The 21,202-nt window shown below is 41.6% G+C and overlaps 3 protein-coding genes across 5 annotated transcripts in view; 1 reads left to right on the forward strand and 2 right to left on the reverse strand.

The window, feature by feature from the left end:
- Positions 1-1,626, reverse strand: part of ALKBH1 (alkB homolog 1, histone H2A dioxygenase) — a 33,753-nt gene extending 32,127 nt beyond the window's left edge. Inside the window, exon 1 of the mRNA XM_002824988.6 lies at positions 1,431-1,626. Within this exon, the coding sequence (XP_002825034.1) occupies positions 1,431-1,613 (183 nt within the window). The 5' untranslated portion in view covers positions 1,614-1,626. The remainder of the gene's footprint in view (positions 1-1,430) is intronic.
- Positions 1,627-10,776, forward strand: SLIRP (SRA stem-loop interacting RNA binding protein). The gene is made up of 4 exons (XM_002824989.6): positions 1,627-1,817; positions 4,440-4,498; positions 9,302-9,409; positions 10,674-10,776. The coding sequence occupies exons 1-4, from the start codon at positions 1,721-1,723 to the stop codon at positions 10,737-10,739; spliced, it is 330 nt and encodes a 109-aa protein (XP_002825035.1). The 5' UTR covers positions 1,627-1,720; the 3' UTR covers positions 10,740-10,776.
- The window catches only part of SNW1 (SNW domain containing 1), a 41,943-nt gene continuing 31,517 nt past the window's right edge, over positions 10,777-21,202 (reverse strand). Inside the window, 4 exon segments of one of the 3 annotated variants that reach the window (NM_001134049.1) lie at positions 10,782-11,463; positions 11,544-11,707; positions 13,902-14,019; positions 16,367-16,463. In NM_001134049.1, coding sequence (NP_001127521.1) covers positions 11,265-11,463; positions 11,544-11,707; positions 13,902-14,019; positions 16,367-16,463 — 578 coding nt within the window. In that variant the 3' untranslated portion in view covers positions 10,782-11,264. 3 annotated transcript variants of the gene reach the window in all.

Raw genomic sequence — 21,202 nt, forward strand, 5'->3', positions numbered from 1 at the left:
GTGGTGGCCGGCGCCTGAAATCCCAGCTACGAGAGGCTGGGGCACCAGAATTGCTTCAACCTGGGAGGTGGAGGTTGCAGTGAGCTGAGATTGTGCCACTGTACTTCAGCCTATGAACAGAGCAAGACTCCGTCTGAGAAAAAAAAAAAAAGAGAATGAAAAGAGACTGCTGTAAACAGACAGAAAAAATGTTTCAGTGAGACACTGGGAATCCTGTTTGCTAAAAGTAAAAGCTAAAAAATCCTGTTTGCCCTCTTCTGGATGAAATGTCCAACTGACGCTACAACTTCTGCTTCTGTTAATTACTTAGAAATGAATTTAGTATTTCAGGGGCAGAAAAAGTATATTATTCTTGGGGTGTGGACTTTCTGTATTTTGACAACTCTAAGACCACTTTTTTTCCTAACAAATGAAGGTGCTGAAAAGCTGAGCTCAAGTATGCAATCATTAACACTTAATACTGTAGCATCCCAATTTTATCAGAGCTGTTAGGAAGCTTGGAAAGAATGCCTCATCTAGACATCTGTGGACAACACCAAGAGCAAATTAAGGGACTGCATTTACTCAACGTTAAAGTGGATTGCAAAGAAAGAAAATATAAATTGGACTACAGTTTTGGTTCCCCGTTTTCCCTCTTGCCTGTTATGTTCCCTTAAAAAATATATATATTTTTAATCTATTTACTTGAGAGCAGGTTATGAGACTGGCTAATTTTTTGTATTTTTGGCGGAGACGGGGGTCTTGCCATGTTGCCCAGGCTGGTCTCGAACCCCTGGGTTCAAGCGATCCACCCGCCTCGGCCTCCAAAGTGCCGGGATTACAGGCTTGAGCCACCGCTCCCGGCCTGTGTTCCCCTTCTTAATCTCCATGGGGAAAAGTAGAGAGAAAGAACGGTGCCTGTATTCCATATATACTTGTTTGCCATTTATTTTCAACATGGAGGGATTCTCAGACTCCTTCAATGACCTCCTTCTAAAAAGCCCAGAGGAGAAGACAGGGACTAGTTTTACGCACAGCGGCTTAACAAACAGCGCCGGATCCCTGTCAGTTCTAGGATTCCTCGGGAGTGGTTTTTTCAAGCTGCAGAAGTCTACCCTACCGTCTACAAAGACATTCTATGGGGTTTTACAAAAACCCAAACAGAAATGTGAGGAGACAGTTACAGTAAGAAATAAACACGGATTCCCAGGCTCTTTTGACTGAGCCCCCCCCCCCCCGCCGCCAGGAATGGCCGCCTAAAGAAACAGGCATCTTAACGCTTTATTTCTAGTGTGACGGTTAGTGGGGAGTTCGACTCTGCAGCCAAAGGAGGGCAGGAATCGTTCAATAACAATCGGTCTGGAGGTGAAAAGAGGCGAAGAAGACACGGAACTCCCTCCAAGACGCGGGGCAAAGCGATAAAGAGACGCGCGCCGCTCCTCTCTCTGTACCTTTTGGGCACCAGGACCCGTGCCACGGGCTGCGTGGGCCGCCGAGAAGTCGATGACCCCTTCCAGGTCTGCCGTTCCGGGCCGGCTCTGACGGTAGAAGCGGAAAAGTTTCCGAAAGGCGTCCTCCCCGGGCTCAGTCGCCAGAGTCGCCACAGAGCCCACGGCCGCTGCCATCTTCCCCATCTCGCGGCCTCTACCCTCTGATCCGGAAGCAGATTCTCTCGTGTTCCGGATCCGGAAAGTTTTTCCGGGGCTGCGTCCTCAGCTCGAGAAGGTGCTTTAGTCTGAAGATGGCGGCCTCAGCAGCGAGAGGTGCTGCGGCTCTGCGTAAAAATATCAATCAGCCGGTTGCTTTTGTGAGAAGAATTCCTTGGACTGTGGCGTCGAGTGAGTGATGGAGATGTGGGAGTAGTGGAATTTTTAGGTCCAAGTGATCCTCAAAGCTTCTGCTTTTTGCAGGGGACTTCAGTTAGCGTGGTGGCTGAATTAGGAGACTGCTCCTGAGCGTGCAAGTGAGCAGAAAGAAATTTTGTTTACAGTTAACCGTTCAGGGATGTCCCTTGAGCTTTTGGGGTCACAAATGCACCGGCTCTTGCCTTTAGGAGTGATTTGGTGTAAAGATTTATTACTTGGTAACCAAGATTTACAATTTAGAAGGGATAATTTTGACTGTAGTGTGGAGGATGGATTCAAGGTGGCAAGATTGTAGGCGTGCAGAGGAGCTAAAAGGCAGTTTCATTAATTTACTTAAAACGTGAGGACCTGAATTAGGGCGATGGTAGAAGGATGGTGGTCAGATGCATTAATGTTTTAAAAGCAAATTAGATGCCGTTTCGTGATGGCTTAAGTGGGAGAAGTGTACGGAATAAAGGAAAGGGAGGAATGATTTCTGGGTTTTTAGCATTGGTGAATTGCTTGTTTAGAAGTTAGGAGCAGGCCAAGAGAAGATGAGTAAAGTTTGAATGTGTTGACTTTGAGAAACTTGTGAGGTTTCCGTCAGGCAATTGGACAAAGGTTGTATATCATTGTGGCTGAGAAGTGGACTCCGAAGCTAGACCGTTGGGGTTAGAATTCCAACTTGGCCATTTAATCGTTGTATCACTTGAATAACTGAAGTTAGTATGGGAAAAGGGCTCACAACTGGGCCCCAGTTTACTCGTCGATAAAATGGAGTCAATAATACCCAACTCATAGGATTGTTGAGAGGATTGAGTTTATATGCAAACTTCTTAGACTTGTGTTAGATACAGTGTAAGTACTCAGGAAATGATAGTTATTTTCACGATAACTAAAATTGAAACTTATGGGAGAGGCCTAGTCTACAGATAAAGATTGGAATAATTAGTTCTGAAATCTTTCACCACCTTCAATTTTTGTCAGCTGTAGTTTTGAGATGAGGTTTTTATATTTGCTTACCAACAAAGAGTGGTCACTCTTTTTGTAGATATTCATGTTTCAGGTCAGCCCCTGGAAACAAAATGGAGCAAGATTTAGTTTCTTCTTAGTTTTTTGTGGCTCAGATGTGAGTAGTAGAATGGGAAATAGGTTGGTTTGTGCCCCATCTTTTAAACATGTGGTTGGTGAAGACCAAGCCCAGTAAAGTCTCCCGTAGTCCCTGTGAAACTTAATGGAAAGGCTGAGGAGTTAATTAGCATCTTGCGGATGCAAGTTTCCAGACAATAAAGGGCTAGTTTAAAACCCTTAAAAAGAGTCAGCATTATGTACAACTTTGAAACAGTTTCTCTTGGTTGTTCCATTGATTCAGCAAATATTTATTTGAGTATCTATTCTGTGGTAGGCATTGTTCTTGGTGCTTGCAGCTGTTTTTCCTTCACCATTTTAGGCAATTTAGGAAGAGGGTTACCTTCCAGAGCTGGTTTGTTTTGAAATCAGTGTCTTCTAGGACTTTAATTATCTGGTATAAAACATATGTTTAACATTATTTTGTTCTCCAGTATCATATTCTGTGAGACCTTGATCTTGCCAGTTGGTTTGACTTAACCACTAGAGCCCTTCAAAATTTAGTCTCTGTGGATTGTTGGAAGGATTAGTGGACTTCTACTTATTCATTTAGCCAATATTGAGGCCCTGCTGTTTATTGGTCACTGTAAACATAGTGGTTTATATGCTGAGGGAGCTTACAGTTAGTGGTGGGGATGAAGAGACTTAGAACAAATATAGGCAATTGTTGAACCAGTGAGGTTTTGGTGAACTAGGAGAACTAAATATTATAAAATCAGTGAAGTACAAGCACTGTAGTTCAGAAGAGAAACAGATCGTGTAGTTTTTAGTCTTTAAGATTATATACTCTAAATCTTTGAAGTCTCACAGGGCTGGTACATTGTCTTGTATTGTGATAGGAGCCCAATAAAGTAATACTCAGTGGATGTATTTGGTTTGGGTCTTGAAGGATAGTTATAGTTACAAGTTAGCCAGGGGGAGATAGGATTATCAACGTATGGAGGGGAGAGAACAACATATGCAAAGAGGGTAATCCGCAGGACAGATACAGATAATTCAATTAGTTGTACTAGAGAGTAACTAGGGGCCAGCAGTGGGAAATAAGGCAGGAAGGGTAGGTGAAGTCAACTCATTTTACTAAATTGTGAAAGACCAGTAAGTTGGGATTTTATTTGGAAATCTTCAGTATACCGGGAAACACACTGGATTGTAATTTGTCTTTTTCTTCATTGTGATCTGCTCACAGGGATCATAGTCCACATAGCACAGTAACTGATATGAAAACACTCGATATTTGCTGAGGATGGAGACTGCAGCCGACTCAACAACTTCTCTGTCCATCTCCCCTCCTCACCACCAAGTCTGGTACATTATGGCTTTATAGTCAGTACCATAGCTGCTTCCTAAATCTTAAGCCTTTAAGGAAATGCAAAGTAGTTCCTGTCCACAAGCAATCTGGTGACCCTGGGACCACTTCTAGTTTCTTTCTACAGTCTAAGATAATCCAAAATATAGTAACTACTTTTAATGTTTTCTTCTGCCACACAGGTCAGCTGAAAGAACACTTTGCACAGTTCGGCCATGTCAGAAGGTGCATGTTACCTTTTGTAAGTATTAAGGAAAAGTAGGTGGGAGGTGGGGATGGCTAATGGGTATAAAAAAATAGAGTGAATAAGACCTATTTGATAGTACAACTGGGTGACTATGGTCAATAATAATTGTACATTTTAAAATAACTCAAGAGTGTAATTGGATTATTTGTAACTCAAAGGATAAATGCCTGAGGGGATGGATACCCCATAAGTCAAAGGATAAATGCTTGAGGGGATAGATACCCCATGCTCCATGATGTGCTTAATTTACATTGCATGCCTATATCAAAACATCTCATGTACTCCATAAATATATACACCTACTATACACTCACAAAAATCGTTGAAAAAAAGCTTAAAGTGTTTTAAAAAATTCTTATCTATGTTGCAACAGGGTCTCGCTCTATCCCCCTGCAGGGGTGCAGTGGCCCCATCTCACTGCAGCCTCTGCCTCCCAGGCTTAATTGATCTTCCTACCTCGGCCTCCTGAGTAGCTGGGACTACAGACATGTGCCACCATGGCCAGCTAACTTTTTTGGTATTTTTTTAGTGGAGACAGAGTTTCGCCATACTGCCCAGACTGGAAAATTTTTTTAATTTTCATTTTCTTTTTTTTAAGAGACAGGGTCTTGCTCTGTCACCCCAGGTGGAGTGCAGTGATGCAATCATGGCTCACTGCAACCTCTGCCTCCCAGGCTTAGGTGATCCTCCCACCTCAGCCTCCTGAGTAGCTGGGACTACAGGCATGCGCCACCACACCTGCGTAATTTCTGTGTTTTTTGTAGAGATGGGGTTTCGCCATGTTGCTTATGCTGGTCTTGTCAAACTCCTGGGCTCAAGCTATCCACACACCTCGGCCTCCCAAAATGTTGAGATTACAGGTGTGAGCCACTGTGCTGGCTTATTTTTGTGGAGATGGGGGTCTTGCCATGTTGCCCAGGCTGATCTTGAACTCCTGGCTTCAAGCAATCCTCCTGCATTGGCCTTCCAAAGTGCTGGGATTACAGGCGTGAGCCACCGTGCCCGGCCTACAGTCTTTATTGATTACATTTTGAATGATACTGATTAAAAAGTGAAAAAGCTTTATCATAGGTATTTGTGTTAGTTTTTTTATTGTTGTATAACAAAATACCACAAGCATAATGGCTCAAAACACATATCTCACAGCTGAGCACAGTTTAGCTGGGTCCTCTCCTTAGGGTCTTACGTAGCTATATATTCCAGGTGTCAGCTGGGGCTGTGGTGTGTCTCATCAAAGGGTCAACTGGCAAAAAAGTGACTTGCAAGCTCCCTCATGTGGTTGGCAAAATTCCTTTTTTTTCTTTTTTTTTTTTTTGAGATGGAGTCTTGCTCTCTTGCCTAAGCTGGAGTGCCGTGGTGCAATCTCAGCTTACTGCAACCTCTGCCTCCTGGGTTCAAGCCATTCTCCTGCCTCAGCCTCCTGAGTAGCTGGGACTACAGGCGCCTGCCACCACGACCGGCTAATTTTTTTTTTTTTTTTTTTTTTTTTTTTTTGAGATAGAGTCTCTCTGTGTCGCCCAGGCTGGAGTGCAGTGGCGCGATCTCGGCTCACCACACGCTCCGCCTCCTGGGTTCACGCCATTCTCCTGCCTCAGCCTCCTGAGTAGCTGGGACTACAGGTGGCCACCACTACACCCGGCTAATTTTTTGTATTTTTAGTAGAGATGGAGTTTCGCTATATTGGCCAGGCTGGTCTCGAACTCCTGACCTCAAGTGACCTGCCCACCTGGGCTTCCCAAAATGCTGGGATTACAGGTGTGAGCCTCCACGCCCGGCCAGAACTTATCTTTAACTGTAGGACTGAGGTCTGTTTTCTTGCTGTCCTTTGGCTGTGAGTTGGGAGCTGCTCTCACCTAGGAACTCCCTGCAGTTCCTTGTTACCTGGTTTATTTGTAGGCTGTCTTACAATATGGCAGCTTGCTTCTTTAAAGCCAGCAAGGGCTTCTCCAGTCTGCTTAAGATGGCATCTTATATAGAACGTAATCACAGGAGTGACATCCCATTACTTTCGCTGTATTCTTTTGGTTAGAAGCAAGTCAGGTTTCTTCTACACCCAAGGGGAGGAGATTATATAGGGTATAACATGGGGAATGCATGGAGATCATGGGGCCCATCTTAGAATTCTGCCTACTGCAGTATTCTAATAAGGACTTGAGATTTCTAATAATTGGCAGAGGATATTGTAAATTTTATCTTCATTGAGTACCATTTTCTTTTTTAGATTTATAACTAATAAAACAGTATTTTTATATTAATTACATTTCCTTTGCTTTCTTGTGAGGGTCTAGAAATCAGCCTATAAATTTATCCTGGGCTGTATTTTTGTGGGCTTTTTTAGGGTGTGATGTGAGTACATAGAGTTTACACACACTTCACTGAGACCCTTTTTTCCTTGCAGCACTGTAAGGGCTGTGGTAAAATAACAACATAAAGGAACTTAAATTCTTAATTCTTGGTTTAATGTTACTTGACTCCCAAAGACCAACAGATTAGTTATATATAGTGCCAGTGAAGGTGTAGGGAATCTGGCACTCGAGTTGTTGAGAAGTTCAACTGGTACCTTCAGTTCTGTTGTGTAGCTGGCAAAATACCAAAGTTAAGAATTTATATTTGCTTTGATCTAGCAGTTACTTTTCTAAGAATTTATCCTACAGAAATGGGTGGTCAAGAATATTCCAAAGCAGCATTACTTAATGTCAAGTAAGAAGAAAAAACCTAAATGTTCATCACTGGGATTGATTAGATATTAAGTCACTGATGCAATGGAATTTTATATAGTTGAATAGAAAAATTGGGCACATGTATTATGGACATGAAATATTTTCTGTAAGTATGAAAACTTCAATTTTTTCAAGAGCATTTAAATAAAAAGTTCCTTGCAAAAAAAAAGAATAGATTTTTATTGGTCCATAAATAAAATAGGACCTGCAAAGAATAGATCTTAGATTTAAATAAAAGAAGGCTTTGATGTTGGTAAAACAAAATAAAATATGGCAAAAAAAATAATTTTTTGTTCCATTCATTGTACTCCAGTTGGAAATCCTGGTTCCTTTTTTTGAGACAGGATCTCACTCTCACTCCGGCTGGAGTGCAGTGGCACAATCAGGTTCACTGCAGCCTTGACCTCCTGGGTTCAAGGGATCCTTTTGCCTCTGCCTTCTGAGTAGCTGGGACTAGTCGTGTGCCACCACACCTGACTAATTTTTTGTACTCCTTGTAGAAATGGGGCTTCACCATATTGCCCAGGCTGGTCTTGAACTCCTGGACTCAAGCAATCTACTCACCTCAGCTCCCAAAGTGGTGTGATTACAGGCAAGAGCCACCACACCTGGACTGAGTTATTTTTTTTGAGACAGCCTTGCTCTGTCGCCCAGGCTGGAGTGCAGAGGTGTGATCTCAGCTCACTGCAATCTCTGCCTCCCGGGTTCAAGTGATCCCCCTTCCTTGTCACCCAGATAGCTGGGACTACAGGCATGTGCCACCACACCCAGCTAATTTTTGTATTTTTTTGTATTTTTAGTAGAGATGGAGTTTCACCATGTTGGCCAGGCTGGTCTCGAACTCCTGACCTCAAGCCATCCACCCACCTCAGCCCCCCAAAGTGCTGGGATTGAGCCACTGCACCTGGCCTATGTTTTAATATAAACAAATTTCTTAATGCCTTTGACTGTGGAAGTGGTCACATGATAATAAAGGAATGCTTTAGAAATTGTCTTATCTACAATGAATGGATCATTGGGACATCACCAGAAACTTTCCCTGTATTCTAGGTTAATCCTTATAAAGTTATCCTTGAAGTAGAGGAGCAATTGTAAGATTTTTTTTTGGCAAAGCACAGCATAACTTGAATGAGACTAATGAGGACCAGTTTGTCATCTACAGGGACTAGACATCTTAATATCTGTTTTCTGTTGAAGGGCTGGAGGAGCAGGGTACATCCAAGCACTCTAGAATCTGTTTATGTGATGTATAGGTTGAAACTTTTGCACAAGGGAAAGTAGCAAAATTGTTTAAATTAACCAGAAGTCTGTAACTAGGTTGAGTAAGGGCTAAATATTATCTTTTCTTGTTTTTCATTAGGAACACGTGATGATAGTCGTGGTGGTGGTGAGGGTGACTGGATTCAGAAATGAGTGCAACAAGGCTTTGAGGCTTAATTTTCTAGTTTCTAGAAATGAGGCTTAGAACAAGAGTACTGATCAAAATTTCCCTTAGCTATTACTGTTAGTATGGTTTGCATCTAGAATGACACAGAGAAAGCTCATGACCCGTATCTTCTCTAATGGCAGCAAGGAAGACAGGAAGTTTAACAACACAGGGATTTAGCCTTGGGTAATCAGGAAGGGTGTAAAGCAAGGTTACTGACACTTACAAATGTCTGTGATCCAATTTTTGGCTGGGCATGGTGGCTTACGCCTGTAATTCCAGCACTTTGGGAGGCCCAGATGGGAAGATTGCTTGAGCCCAGGAGTTTGAGACCGGCCTGGGTAAGATGGCAAGACCCCATCTTTGCAAAAAATATAAAAAATGAGGCAGATATGGTGGTATGTACCTGTGATCCCAGCTACTGAAGAGGCTGAGGTGGAAGGATTGCTTGAACCCAGGAAATTGAGGCTGCAGTGAGTTGGGTTCATACCACTGCACTCCAGCCTGGGTGACAGAGCAAGACCCTGCCTAAAAAAAATAAAATAAAAAAGTCTGATTTTTGGCAGATGAAAAAGTTGGTAGTTTGATTTGGAGCTCATGGAAACTTTCTCAAGTTCATGATTAATCTTTTCCTATATTTTGAATTTTTAGGACAAGGAGACTGGCTTTCACAGAGGTTTGGCTTGGATTCAGTTTTCTTCAGAAGAAGGACTTCAGAATGCCCTACAACGGGAAAATCATATTATAGATGGAGTAAAGGTAAATTTCTATGCCAGATTCATATATGATATACATGTAGGTACTATTTAATTATGTATCAATTAAATAGATCATAAATGTGGAATGATGGGGACTTGGAGAGATTTGTAACTGAAGTTGCCTTAATGCTTGTTAAGAATGGTGGGGTGGTAGGCCAGGCACGGTGGTTCATGCCTGTAATCCCAGCACTTTGGGAGGCCGAGGCGGGGGGATCACCAGAGGTCGGGAGTTTGAGACCAGCCTGACCAACATGGAGAAACCCCGTCTCTACTAAAAATACAAAAAATTTAGATGGGCGTGGTGGCACATGCCTGTGGTCCCAGCTACTCAGGAGACTGAGGCAGGAGAACCCAGGAGACAGAAGTTGCAGTGAGCTAAAATCACGCCATTGCACTCCAGCCTGGGCAACAAGAGCGAAACTCCATCTCAAAAAAAAAAGGGCGGGGGGGGCGGGGTGGTAGAGTGCCCAGTTTTAAAAGGTCCAGGAAAGTACAAGATGACCCTTTAATGGGTAGCAAGATATGTAACACAGTGGACATAAGTCTACTTTTCTTTTTGAGACAGTCTCGCTCTTGTTGCCCAGGCTAGAGTGCAATGGTGCGATCTTGGATCACTGCAACTTCCGCCTCCTGGGTTCAAGCGATTCTCCTGCCTCAACCTCCCGAGTAGCTGGGGTTACAGGCATGCGCCACCAGGCACGGATAATTTTTTTTGTATTTTTAGTAGACATTGGGTTTCACCATGTTGGTCAGGCTAGTCTCGAACTCCTGACCTCAGGTGATCCGCCCGCCTCGGCCTCCCAAAGTGCTGGGATTACAGGCGTGAGCCACAGCGCCCGGCCAGCAGTCTGCTTTTCACGTCAGGCAAGCTGGGGCTGAAATCTTGGCTTACCCACCATGTGATCTTGGGCCAAACTGATTTACTATTTTATTTTTAAATTTATTTTTAATGAGATAGGGCCTTGCTATGTTGCAGGGTGGCCTTGAACTCCTGGCCTCAAGCAATCCTCTTGCCTCAGCCTGCCAAAATGCTGGGATTACAGGCCTGAGCCACTGCCCCGGCCTGATTTACAATTTTTAATTGAGGGTTAGGGAGTCATAATATCAACAAAGATGGTAAAAGGAATTTGAGGAGAAAACAAAAGAACAAGGGACAAATAAAAACTGCCTGGGTTATTCATACTGACTCCCTAATAAAGTGATTTTCAGTTTGAATGTTTTTGCAGACATTGCCTTTCCTTCCTTACAGTGCTTATTTTTTTCAGGTCCAGGTTTGCACTCAAAGGCCAAAACTTTTGCAAACATCTGATGATGAAAAGAAAGATCTTTGAGACTGCAGCCTATTAATAAAGTTAACATAACTGAGAATTTTGTCTAAATGTTTTTATTTGAAACAAATAGTTGCACCAAGCAAGAGGTTACTTTGCCCACTCCAAATTAAAACAGAGCACAATAGGGGCAAAATTTATTTGGCAGGACAGTTCCAGTATGTGAACATCTTCCTCCTCACTGTGGTTGGGGTAACTTTACTCATATGCAGCTGTTCTTACACAAAATATTAACCCCAAACTACTAGTGTCACACAAAAGGAAGTGGTCTTGACTTTGTATGTGGGGCAGCATGTTCTATAAATGCTGAAAGGTGGGAGAAGCACAAACACAACCCACTCTTTAAAAAAAACTAAATAATTCAAAGTAGAATTTTCTATCCCCCCCATTCTCCAGTAATAAAAAGTAGTGCTGGGATCTGGCACCCAGATTTGGTTTTTATCCTGACCATTTACAAAGTGTTCCCCCATATGACTTGTATCATTAGGGTTATGGGTAAGAGTTCATTCACTTTGAAGAGACCTGTGCCTATTCCTTCCTCCTCTTCTTGCCTTCATGCTCATGTTCCTTGGGGCGGCTGCTATCTGAGGGTCTTTTAGAGCCACCATGCTGTTTGGCTTCTTCCAAAAACTTGTCCAAACCAAAAGGATCTTCCTCAAACTGAACTGGTCCTTCTCGGCCTCTCTGTCTACGGTCTGAACCAGAAAACTCCTTGTCGGGAACAAATCTAAGGAAAAAGAGAAAAAACTATGAACTACTTTGCTTTCACCAGTGTAAACACTGAAATTGAGTTGTATGGCTTGGCACCTGTTGGTCTTTATTCTGGCTTCTAGGTCATCACCATACATGTCCTTGTCCAGATTTTTACTGGGCCTATAAATACTCTGGGCCATATCTTTACCACCTCTCCAGGCTTGATCATAAACATTATAAATTTCATCTTCTCCACCTGCAAAGCCACTGTCCATACCCTGTGGAAAAATGAATGACATTAAATGAAAGTGTAAACATTTGTTTATCAAAAGCTGAATCGTAACGTTTACAGTAAACCCTTGCTAATGTACAGCTCACCTTTTCAACAATCTGAATTGCAAATTAAAAAGTCTTCATTAAAAAACTGGTAGCACATAAGCTGTTCAAAACAACTTTGGATTCTTTTTTTTTTTTTTTTTTCTTTCTTCCAGACAGAGTCTCGCTCTGTCACCCAGGCTGGAGTGCAGTGGTGTGATCTTGGCTCACTGCAGCCACCGCCTCCCAGTTCCAGCGATTCTCCTGCCTCAGCCTCCCAGGTAGCTGGGATTACAGGCATGTGCCACCACACCCAGTTAATTTTTGTATTTTTAGTAGAGACAGAGTTTCACCACATTGGCCAGGCTGGTCTTGAACCCCTGACCTCAGGTGATCGCCTGCCTTGGTCTCACAAAGTGCTACATAGCTCACTGGAGCTGTGACCTCCCTGTGCTCAGGTGTTTCTCCCACCTCAGCCTCCCAAGTAGCTGGGAGTACAGGTGTGTGCCACCATGTCCAGCTAATTTTTTGTAGACAGGGTTTTGCCATATTGCCCAGGCCGGTCTTAAACTGGGTTCAAGCAATCTGCCTGCCTAGGTCTCACAAAGTGCTAGGATTACAGGCGTGAGCCACAGTGCCAGCCAGAAATATTTTCATCACAATTTTTAAATGTTTTAAGCTTAAGCTTCTAACAGGTGATTATCTTGAAAATATTTACTTATGTGAAACTTCACCCCTAGATCCCTTTGCTCAGCTGGTAAGTTGCCATTGCATAGTAGTTAAGAAAGCTTTGAAATTGGCTGGGCACAGTGGCTCACGCCTGTAATCCCAGCACTTTGGGAGGCCAAGGCAGGAGGATCACGAGGTCAGGAGTTCGAGACCCACTTGACCCAATGTGATGAAACCCTGTCTCTACTAAGGATACAAAAATTAGCCGGGCATGGTGGCACATGCCCTGTGATAATCCCAGCTACTCAGGAGGCTGAGGCAGGAGAATCCCTTGAACCTAGGAGGTGGAGGTTGCAGTAAGCCGAGATGGCACCACTGCACTCCAGCCTGGGCGACAGAGTGGGACTCCATATCAAAAAAAAAAAAAAACTTTGAAATCAAGACACCCAGTTTGAATCTTAATTCCATCAGTCACAAGCTAAACCTGTGTTTCAATTTCCTCATCTATAACATAAGAGATAACAGTGTTATTTCATAGGATTTTTGTAAGAATTGAGATAATAACAAGACTTAGAACAATGCCAAGAATATAAAATGCACCTAATAAATTATCACTTAGAAGAGCTTACTTAAAACCTCCAAGTCATAATTAAGTTTCCCACTCTACTTTCCAGTAGAACTTACACGTCTGTATTCTTGTGTGTGCGTGCGCATGCCTGCGTGTTTTCCCAGGCTTAAAGTGTCCTAGTTAGCTAATGGCAATTGGTACTAGAAATCAGATTTCCTGACAGCCAGCCTAGTACTTTAATCCTGTTTTACAGCTTCATTTTTAAAAGAATCCCAAATTGACATATTTCTATAGCATTAAAAAAAAAAAATCCAAAAATCAACAACAACAAAAAAACCCAAGAGGCACTTTTGTAGGACACTGGCTCTATTTTATTTTTTTGAGATAGAGTCTCAGTCACCCAGGCTAGAGTGCAGTGGCACAATCTTGGCTCACCATAAGCTGAAGCAATTCTCGTACCTCAGCCTCCCAAGTAGTGGGGATTACAGGCGTGCACCACCACACCTGGCTAGTTTTCCTGTTTTTAGTAGAGATGGTGTTTCACCATATTGGCCAGGTTGGTCTTGAACTCCTGACCTCAGGTGATCTGCCCACTTCGGCCTCTAAATGTGTTGGGATTACAGGCAAAAGCCACCGTGCCTGCCCTCCCTGGTTCTATTTTAGAAACAAAAGGTTGACATACCAAAACACCAAGTTTTAATCACCTAATTTCTTTCTTCTCTTAGTGTCTCAAATCTCAGCCCACTATAAGAAGTTAAAATCAGAACTGTTTGATCTTGTCTCAAGTTTCAACATACAACTTCCAATTTTTTTGTCATCATGCTGGCATTTACATCCAAATGTAAAGTATGTTAATTTTCGTTTCCCTGAGGATAGGTATTCACATCAACACACACAATATGCTGTTCCTAAACTTGTACCTTGGATTGGTTGAAGAGCCTTTGGTCATACTGAACTTCATTGGAAGTCCGAGGATTAGGAACACCGAGAGCAATGACTTCACTGATATCCCGATTTTCATTTCTCTGAAGTTTCGACCTATTTTGAAATACGACATCACTAACTGAAAACTCTTTATAGACAAGCTGAATATGTTCAATAGAAATACAACCAATCTCAGCAGCAAAGGATGTGAATATGTCACATTCAAATCTTGTGAACATATATATATTCCTTGATGATACATAATCAAGCTGGCAGCCCTTATAAAGCATTTCAGATTAGAGGGAGAGTTTTACAATTAGGACGTCCTGTTAGCCCAAAAGAACATCTAACAGATTCGTTGACATGGAATTCTTTAATATAAGCAATCACCTTACAACCATGCTGAGATATAAAATTGCTATGGTCTATATTTACTATCATTATATGATGGTTTGGGGGTTGGGGAAGTGGATACAATTTAGATGTAGCACACGAATCATTTTAAATCAGCTAGAAACAGCTCTTTTATCTAACCACATTTAGTAATTTTATCCCACTAGAATTTTGAGGAAAACATGTCAATGACTGAATTAGTGTGATTTTTGACATTCAGATTAATTTGGTTTCCTGGCTGTTGCGTTATATATGCAATCTACATCCCAATGAAACCATGGTAACTGTCATTACTTGTTTTACTAAAAACTCAGGTCACAAAATGATTTCTATAGGCTATTTGATTTTCATCCAGTTACAATTTTACAGCTTTTCTATGTTGTCAATTCTGATAGCCACTTAAACCGTTTTGAGGGCCCAATTTATCCACAGAGCCATTGTAACTTTTACAACTTAGGAATTACTAACCAAGACTGTCATTAAACACTTTCACACTTTGCTCCTCCTTCTACATGTACTTTACCCTCAACTCTCAAGAGTAAGAGTCTTTACTTCTCCATGACATCATTTATCCAGGGAGATGAAATATGCCAATTAATACCAGCAGGAATCTTTTTCATGCTTATTTATTTATTTTTATTTTTTATTTTTTATGAGACGGAGTCTCACTCTGTCGCCCAGGCTGGAATGCGGTGGCACGATCTTGGCTTCCTGAAACCTCCGCCTCCAGGGTTCAAGTGATTCTCCCACTTCGGCCTCTTGAGTAGCTGGGACTACAGGCATGTGCCACCACACCCAGCTAATTTTTGTATTTTTAGTAGAGATGAGGGTTTCACCATGTTGGCCAGGCTGGTCTTGAACTACTGATCTCAAGTGATTCATGCGCTTTGGCCTGCCAAAGTGCTGGGATTACAGATGTGAGCCACTGTGCCCGGCCTCTTTTTTTGTGTTTAAAATATGACTTGAAAAATGTATTAGGTTCATGGGATGATCCGAGCACAGAAAACTGTTCATTTGGGAAGAAAATATTTTATATTTGCATTTAACCCTCACTCAGAATTCCACCTTTGTATTGCAGCATTTCCTCTACTTTTCAGAACTTTTAGTCCTCAGCCTTTGGTGAGCCATAAACTTCCCCAATTCCTACTTTACTCTATGCCCTCATATATATATTTAGTTTGTTCTATACGTTTATACTTACTAAGAGTGCTTTGCAAATTTTCTCAAATTATTTTATGGATAGCTCTGTCTTTCTGAACTGTAAGTTAAACTACTCCTAAAAATGAGCTGATTTTCTACTTCTTTCAAAACTGCTCTTCTCTTCAATTGTACTAGATAAAGTACTATGCATATAAAATGATCTCAATAAAAGCATGAAAGCTTATTTCCTGTCTAAAGAGGCACATAATCCATTTATCTCACCATTTAAGGTAGGAAAAGAACGGACTATAACAGTCCAAATTTACTGCTACATCCTTTTCAAAAATCTGATCTCAATTCCATTTTCTATATTCCCATCATTCTCAATTCTGAATAAGTGATGGAAAAAAAGATTAATTCCAAAGACAGTCAACTAGAGCTAAGACAAAGTAGTTAAGTACAAGAAAATTAAGTGCTAATTTATTAAGTTATCAAACTAAAGAAGAAAGGGAGAGAAGCAAAACTGATCTTAGTGGACTAAAACTCTGCTCTAAAAGGTACAAAAAGGCCACTCTTCATGATTGGTACATATCTTTTTTTTTTTTTTTTGTGAGATGGAGTCTCGCTCTGTCGCCCAGGATGGAGTGCAGTGGCGCGATCTCGGCTCACTGCAAGCTCCGCCTCCCGGGTTCACGCCATTCTCCTTCCTCAGCCTCCCAAGTAGCTGGGACTACAGGCGCCTGCCACGACCATGCCCGGCTATGTTTTGTACTTTTAGTAGACACGGGGTTTCACCGTGTTAGCCAGGATGGTCTCGATCTCCTGACCTCGTGATCCGCCCGCATCGGCCTCCCAAAGTGCTGGGATTACAGGGGTGAACCACTGCGCCCAGCCGCCATGATTGGTACATATCTTAAATAACACCTACCTCTTATCAGGAGCTGCCCTGGAAAGATTCCGGTCATGCTGTCTCTCTTTTCGCCTGTCATGCCGGATTTCATCCCTCTCACGTGCCTCCCCATCCTCTGTGTGAACAGTTGAAAAGTACTTCACTGTAACATGTATTATATGTGTGCATATGTGTACACATGTGTGTATATATATAATTTTTTAAAAAGAGACAGGGTCTCACTCTGTCACCCAGGCTGGAGTGCAGTAGCATGAACATGGTTCACTGCAGCCACTACCTCCTGGATTCAAGTGATCCTCCTGCCTCATCCTCCCGAGTACCTGGGACCACAGGTGTGTGCCACCATGCCTGGCTAATTTTTTAATTTTTTGTAAAGATGGGGTCCCACTATGTTGTCGAGGCTGGTCTCAAACTCCAGGCTCTAGTGATCTTCCCACCTAGGCCTCCCAAAGTGCTGGAGTCACAGGTGTGAGCCACTGCACTCAGTCCCATTAGTATTTTGTTTGTTCTGAGACGGAGTTTCGCTCTTGTTGCCCAGGCTGGAATGCAGTGGCGCGATCTCAGCTCACCGCAACCTCCGCCTCCCGGGTTCAAGCGATTGTCCTGCCTCAGCCTCCCAAGTAGCTGGGATTACAGGCGTGCACTACCATGCTGGGCTAATTTTTTATTTTTAGTAGAGATGGAGTTTCACCAAGCTAGTCTCAAACTCCTGACCTCAAGTGATCCGCAGCGCCCAGCCAATATTCTGAACAAGAGAATATTTTTTAACCTTAGACAGAAAATTCCAAACTTCTTTGTAGTCACACTCAGCCTTTTAAACCTTACTTGCAATTAATTTAAGTCTAATAAATGATATTAGTTTAATTTTTGAATGTGAATTCTAGAATCAAGCATGCAGCTAAAATATTTAAGGGTAAAATATACTGCTGTCTTCAACTTACTTTGAAATGCAATGCAGTAAATCGGACAGATACATGGATAGAAAGATGGGCAAATATGTGATAAAGCAAATTTATCAATGTTAATTACTTTTAAAATTTATTTTTGATATATAATAATTATACATATTTATGGGGTATATATATTTGATACATGAACAAAATGTGTAATAAACAAATCAGGGTAATTAGGATATCCATCACCTCAAACATTTGTTTCTTTGTGTTGGGAACATTCTAAATCTTCTAGCTATTTTGCAATATACAATAAATTATCATGATTCTTCTCTTCTAGCTATTTTGCAATATACAATAAATTATCATTAACTATTCACCCCACTGTACTAGGAACATTAGAACTTACTCTTTCTAACTGTATTTCTGTACCATCAACCAATCTCTCTTCATTCCCTGTCCGAACATCCTTCCCAACCACTGGTAACCACCATTCTACTCTCTGCTTCCTTGAGACCAACTTTTTTAGCTCCCACATACAAGTGGGAAGATTCAGTATTCGTTTTTCTGTGCCAGGCTTATTCACTTAATAACCTTCAGTTCCATCCGTATTGTTGCAAATTACATGATTTCATTCTTTTTTATGGCTGAGTAATATCCCATTGTGTATATAGACCACATTTTCTTTATCCATTCCCCCACTGGACACAACTTGATTCCGTAGATTGGTAATTGTAAAGAGCACTGCAATAAACATGGAAGTGCAGATATCCCTTTTTGATTTGATATACTGATTTCCTTTTGGATATATACCCAGCAGTGGATTGCTGGATCATGTAGTGGCTCTATTTTCAGTTTTTTTGAAGAACTGCCATACTGTTTTCCATAGTGGCTGTATTAATTTACATTCTTACTAAAAATGTACTAGTGCTCCCCCCCTTCTGTATCCTCGCCAGCATCTGTTATTGCCTTTTTAATGACAGCCATTTTAACTAGAGTGACATAATATCTCACTGTGGTTTTGATTTGAATTTCCCTGATGATTAGTGATGCTGAACATTTTTTCATACACCTGTTGGCCGTAAGTATGTCTTCTTTTGAGACTGTCTATTCAGATCATTTGCCCATTTTAAAATCAGATTACCTGGTTTCTTTGCGATTTGAGTTCTTGTACATTCTGGTTATTAATTTTTCTTAAATGAATAGTTTGCAACCATTTTCTTCCATTCTGTAGGTGGCCTCTTCAGTTTGTTGACTGTTTGCTGTGCAGAAGCTTTTCAGCTTGACGCAATCCCATTTGTCTATATTTGCTTTTGCTGTCTGTGCTTTTGAGATTTTACCCAAAAAATCTTTGTCCAGACCAATGTCCTGAAGCATGTCCCCAATGTTTTCATCCAGTAGTTTCATAGTTCAGGCCTTACATTTAAGTCTTTAATCCATTTTGATTTGATTCTTGTATGTGATAAGAAATAGAGATCTATTTTCATTCTTTTGCATGTGAATATTCGGTTTTCATAGCATTATTTATTGAAGAGACTATCCCTTTCCCAATGTATGCTTTGGGCATCAGTGTTAAAAATCCACACATTGGCTGGGCATGGTGGTGGTTCATGCCTGTAACGCACTTTGGGAGGCTGAGGCGGGTGGATCACTTGAGGCCAGGAGGTTGAGACCACCCTGAGTGTAATGGCAAAACCCTGTCTCTACAAATAATACAAAAATTAGCCAGGCGTGGTGGTGCATGCCTTAGTCCCAGTTACTTGGGAGGCCAAGGCGGGAGGATAGCCTGAGCCTGAGAGGCGGAGGTTGCAGTGAGCTAAGATTACACCACTGCACTCCAGGCTGGATGACAGAGTGAGACCTTGTCTCCAAACAATAAAAAATTCCATGCATTTATAGCCGATCCATTTATTTCTGGGTTCTCTATTCTGTTCCACTGGTCTTTGTGTCTGTTTTTATGGCAGTACCATGCTGCTTTGGTTACTATAGCCTTGTAGTATATTTTGAAGCCAGGCAGTGTGATGCCTCCAGTTTTTTTTTTTTTAAATTCAGGATTGCTTTGGTTATTTGGGGTCTTTTGTGGTTCCATACAAACTTTAGTATTGTTTTTTCTATTTCTGTGAAGAATGTCATTGGTATTTTGATAGGGATTGCACTGTGTCTGGAGCTAGCTTTGGGTAGTATGAACATTTTAACAATACTAATTTTTCCAATTCATGAGCATGGGCTATCTTTCCATTTTTAGTGTGTCTTCTACAATTTGTTTTTAAAATTTAATTTTATTTTTTTTTAAAAAGAGATAGGGTCTCACTATGTTGCCCAGGGTGGTCTTGAACCCCTGACCTCAAGTAATCCTTCGGCCTTGTCCTCCCAAAGTGTTGGGATTACAGGTGTGAGCCACCATGCCCAGCCTCCTCTTCAGTTACTTTCATCAGTCTTTTATCATTTTCTTTGTGGCGATCTTTCACTTCTTTGGTTAAGTTTATTCCTAGGAGGCTACGTGCAGTGACTCATGCCTGTAATACCAGCACTTTGGGAGGCCGAGGCAGGCAGATCACCTGAGGTCTGAGACCAGCCTGGCCAACATGGTGAAACCCCATCTCTACTAAAAATAAAAAAAATTAGCCAGGCATGGTGGTGTACGCCTGTTGTCCCCAGCTACTCGGGAGGCAGAGACACAAGGACTGCTTGAGCCTCGGAAGCGGAGGTTGCAGTGTGCTGAGATCATGCCACTGCACTCCAGCCTGGGTGACAAAGTGAGACTCCATCTCAAAAAAAAAAACTTTATTCCTAGGTAGTTTTTTGTAGCTATTATAAATGGAATGCCTTCTTGTTTTTCAGCTTGGGTATGCTATTTGTATATAGAAATGCTACAGATGTTTGTATGTTGGTTTTGTATCTTGTAATGTTACTGAATGCGTTTATCAGTTTTAAGTTTTTTTGGTGGCATCATTAGGTTTTTCTAAATATAGGATCATACTGTCTCTGACAAAGTATAATTTGATGTCTTGTTTTTTTTTGTTTTTGAGATGGAGTCTTGCTTTGTTGCCCAGGCTGGAGTGCAGTGGCATGATCTCAGCTCGCTGTAACCTCTGCCTCCTGGGCTCAAGCAATTCTTGTGACTTAGCGTCCTGAGTAGCTGGGATTACAGGTGAACGCTACCATGCCCAGCTAATTTTTGTATTTTTAGTACAGATGGGGTTTCACCATGTTGGCCAGGCTGATCTTGAACTCCTGACCTCAAGTGATTCGCCCATTTCAGCCTCAAAGTGCTGGGATTACAAATGTGAGCCACTGTGCCTGGCCTTCCTTTCCAATCTGGATGCCCTTTATTTCTTTCTCTTGCCTAAATTTCTCTGGCAAGGACTTCCAGTCCCATGTTGAATTACAGTGGTGAAAGTGGGCATCCTTGCCTTGTTCCAGATCTCCGAGTAAAGACTTTCAATGTTTCTCCATTCAGTATAATGTCAGCTGTGGGTTTGTCATATATGGCCTTAAATATTTTTAGTTATGTTCCTTCTAAGCCCACTTTGTTGAGAGTTTTTATCATGAAGGGATGTTGAATTTTTTCAAATGCTTTTTCAGTTTCTATTGAAACGATGCTATGGTTCTTACTCTTGGTTCTATTAATGTGATGTATCACATTTACTGATTTGCATATACTGAACCATCCTTGCATCCTTGGGATGAAGGATAGTTCAGTTGATTATGATGAATGATATTTTTTAATGTGTTGAATTCTGTTTGTTAGAATTTTGTTAAGGATTTTTGCATCTAAGACTATCAGGGATGTTAGCCTGTGGTTTTCTTTTTTGTTGTATATTTGTCTAGTTTTGGTGTCAGGATACTAATGACCCTGTAGAATGAATTTGGAAGCAGTCCCTTCTCTTCAATTTTTTGGAATATTTTGAGTAGAACTGGTATTTAGTTCTTTAAATGTTTGGAAGAATTCAGCAGTGAA

The sequence above is a fragment of the Pongo abelii genome, chromosome 15 (assembly GCF_028885655.2).
Source record: "Pongo abelii isolate AG06213 chromosome 15, NHGRI_mPonAbe1-v2.0_pri, whole genome shotgun sequence".
In the NCBI taxonomy this organism is placed as follows: domain Eukaryota; kingdom Metazoa; phylum Chordata; class Mammalia; order Primates; family Hominidae; genus Pongo; species Pongo abelii.

Coding starts and splice junctions, on each gene's coding strand:
- SLIRP (XM_002824989.6), top strand. CDS start 1,721: ATGGCGGCCTCAGCAGCGAGAGGTGCTGCGGCTCTGCGTAAAAATATC. Junction 1,818..4,439: donor TCCTTGGACTGTGGCGTCGA/GTGAGTGATGGA, acceptor TCTGCCACACAG/GTCAGCTGAAAGAACACTTT. Junction 4,499..9,301: donor GAAGGTGCATGTTACCTTTT/GTAAGTATTAAG, acceptor TTGAATTTTTAG/GACAAGGAGACTGGCTTTCA.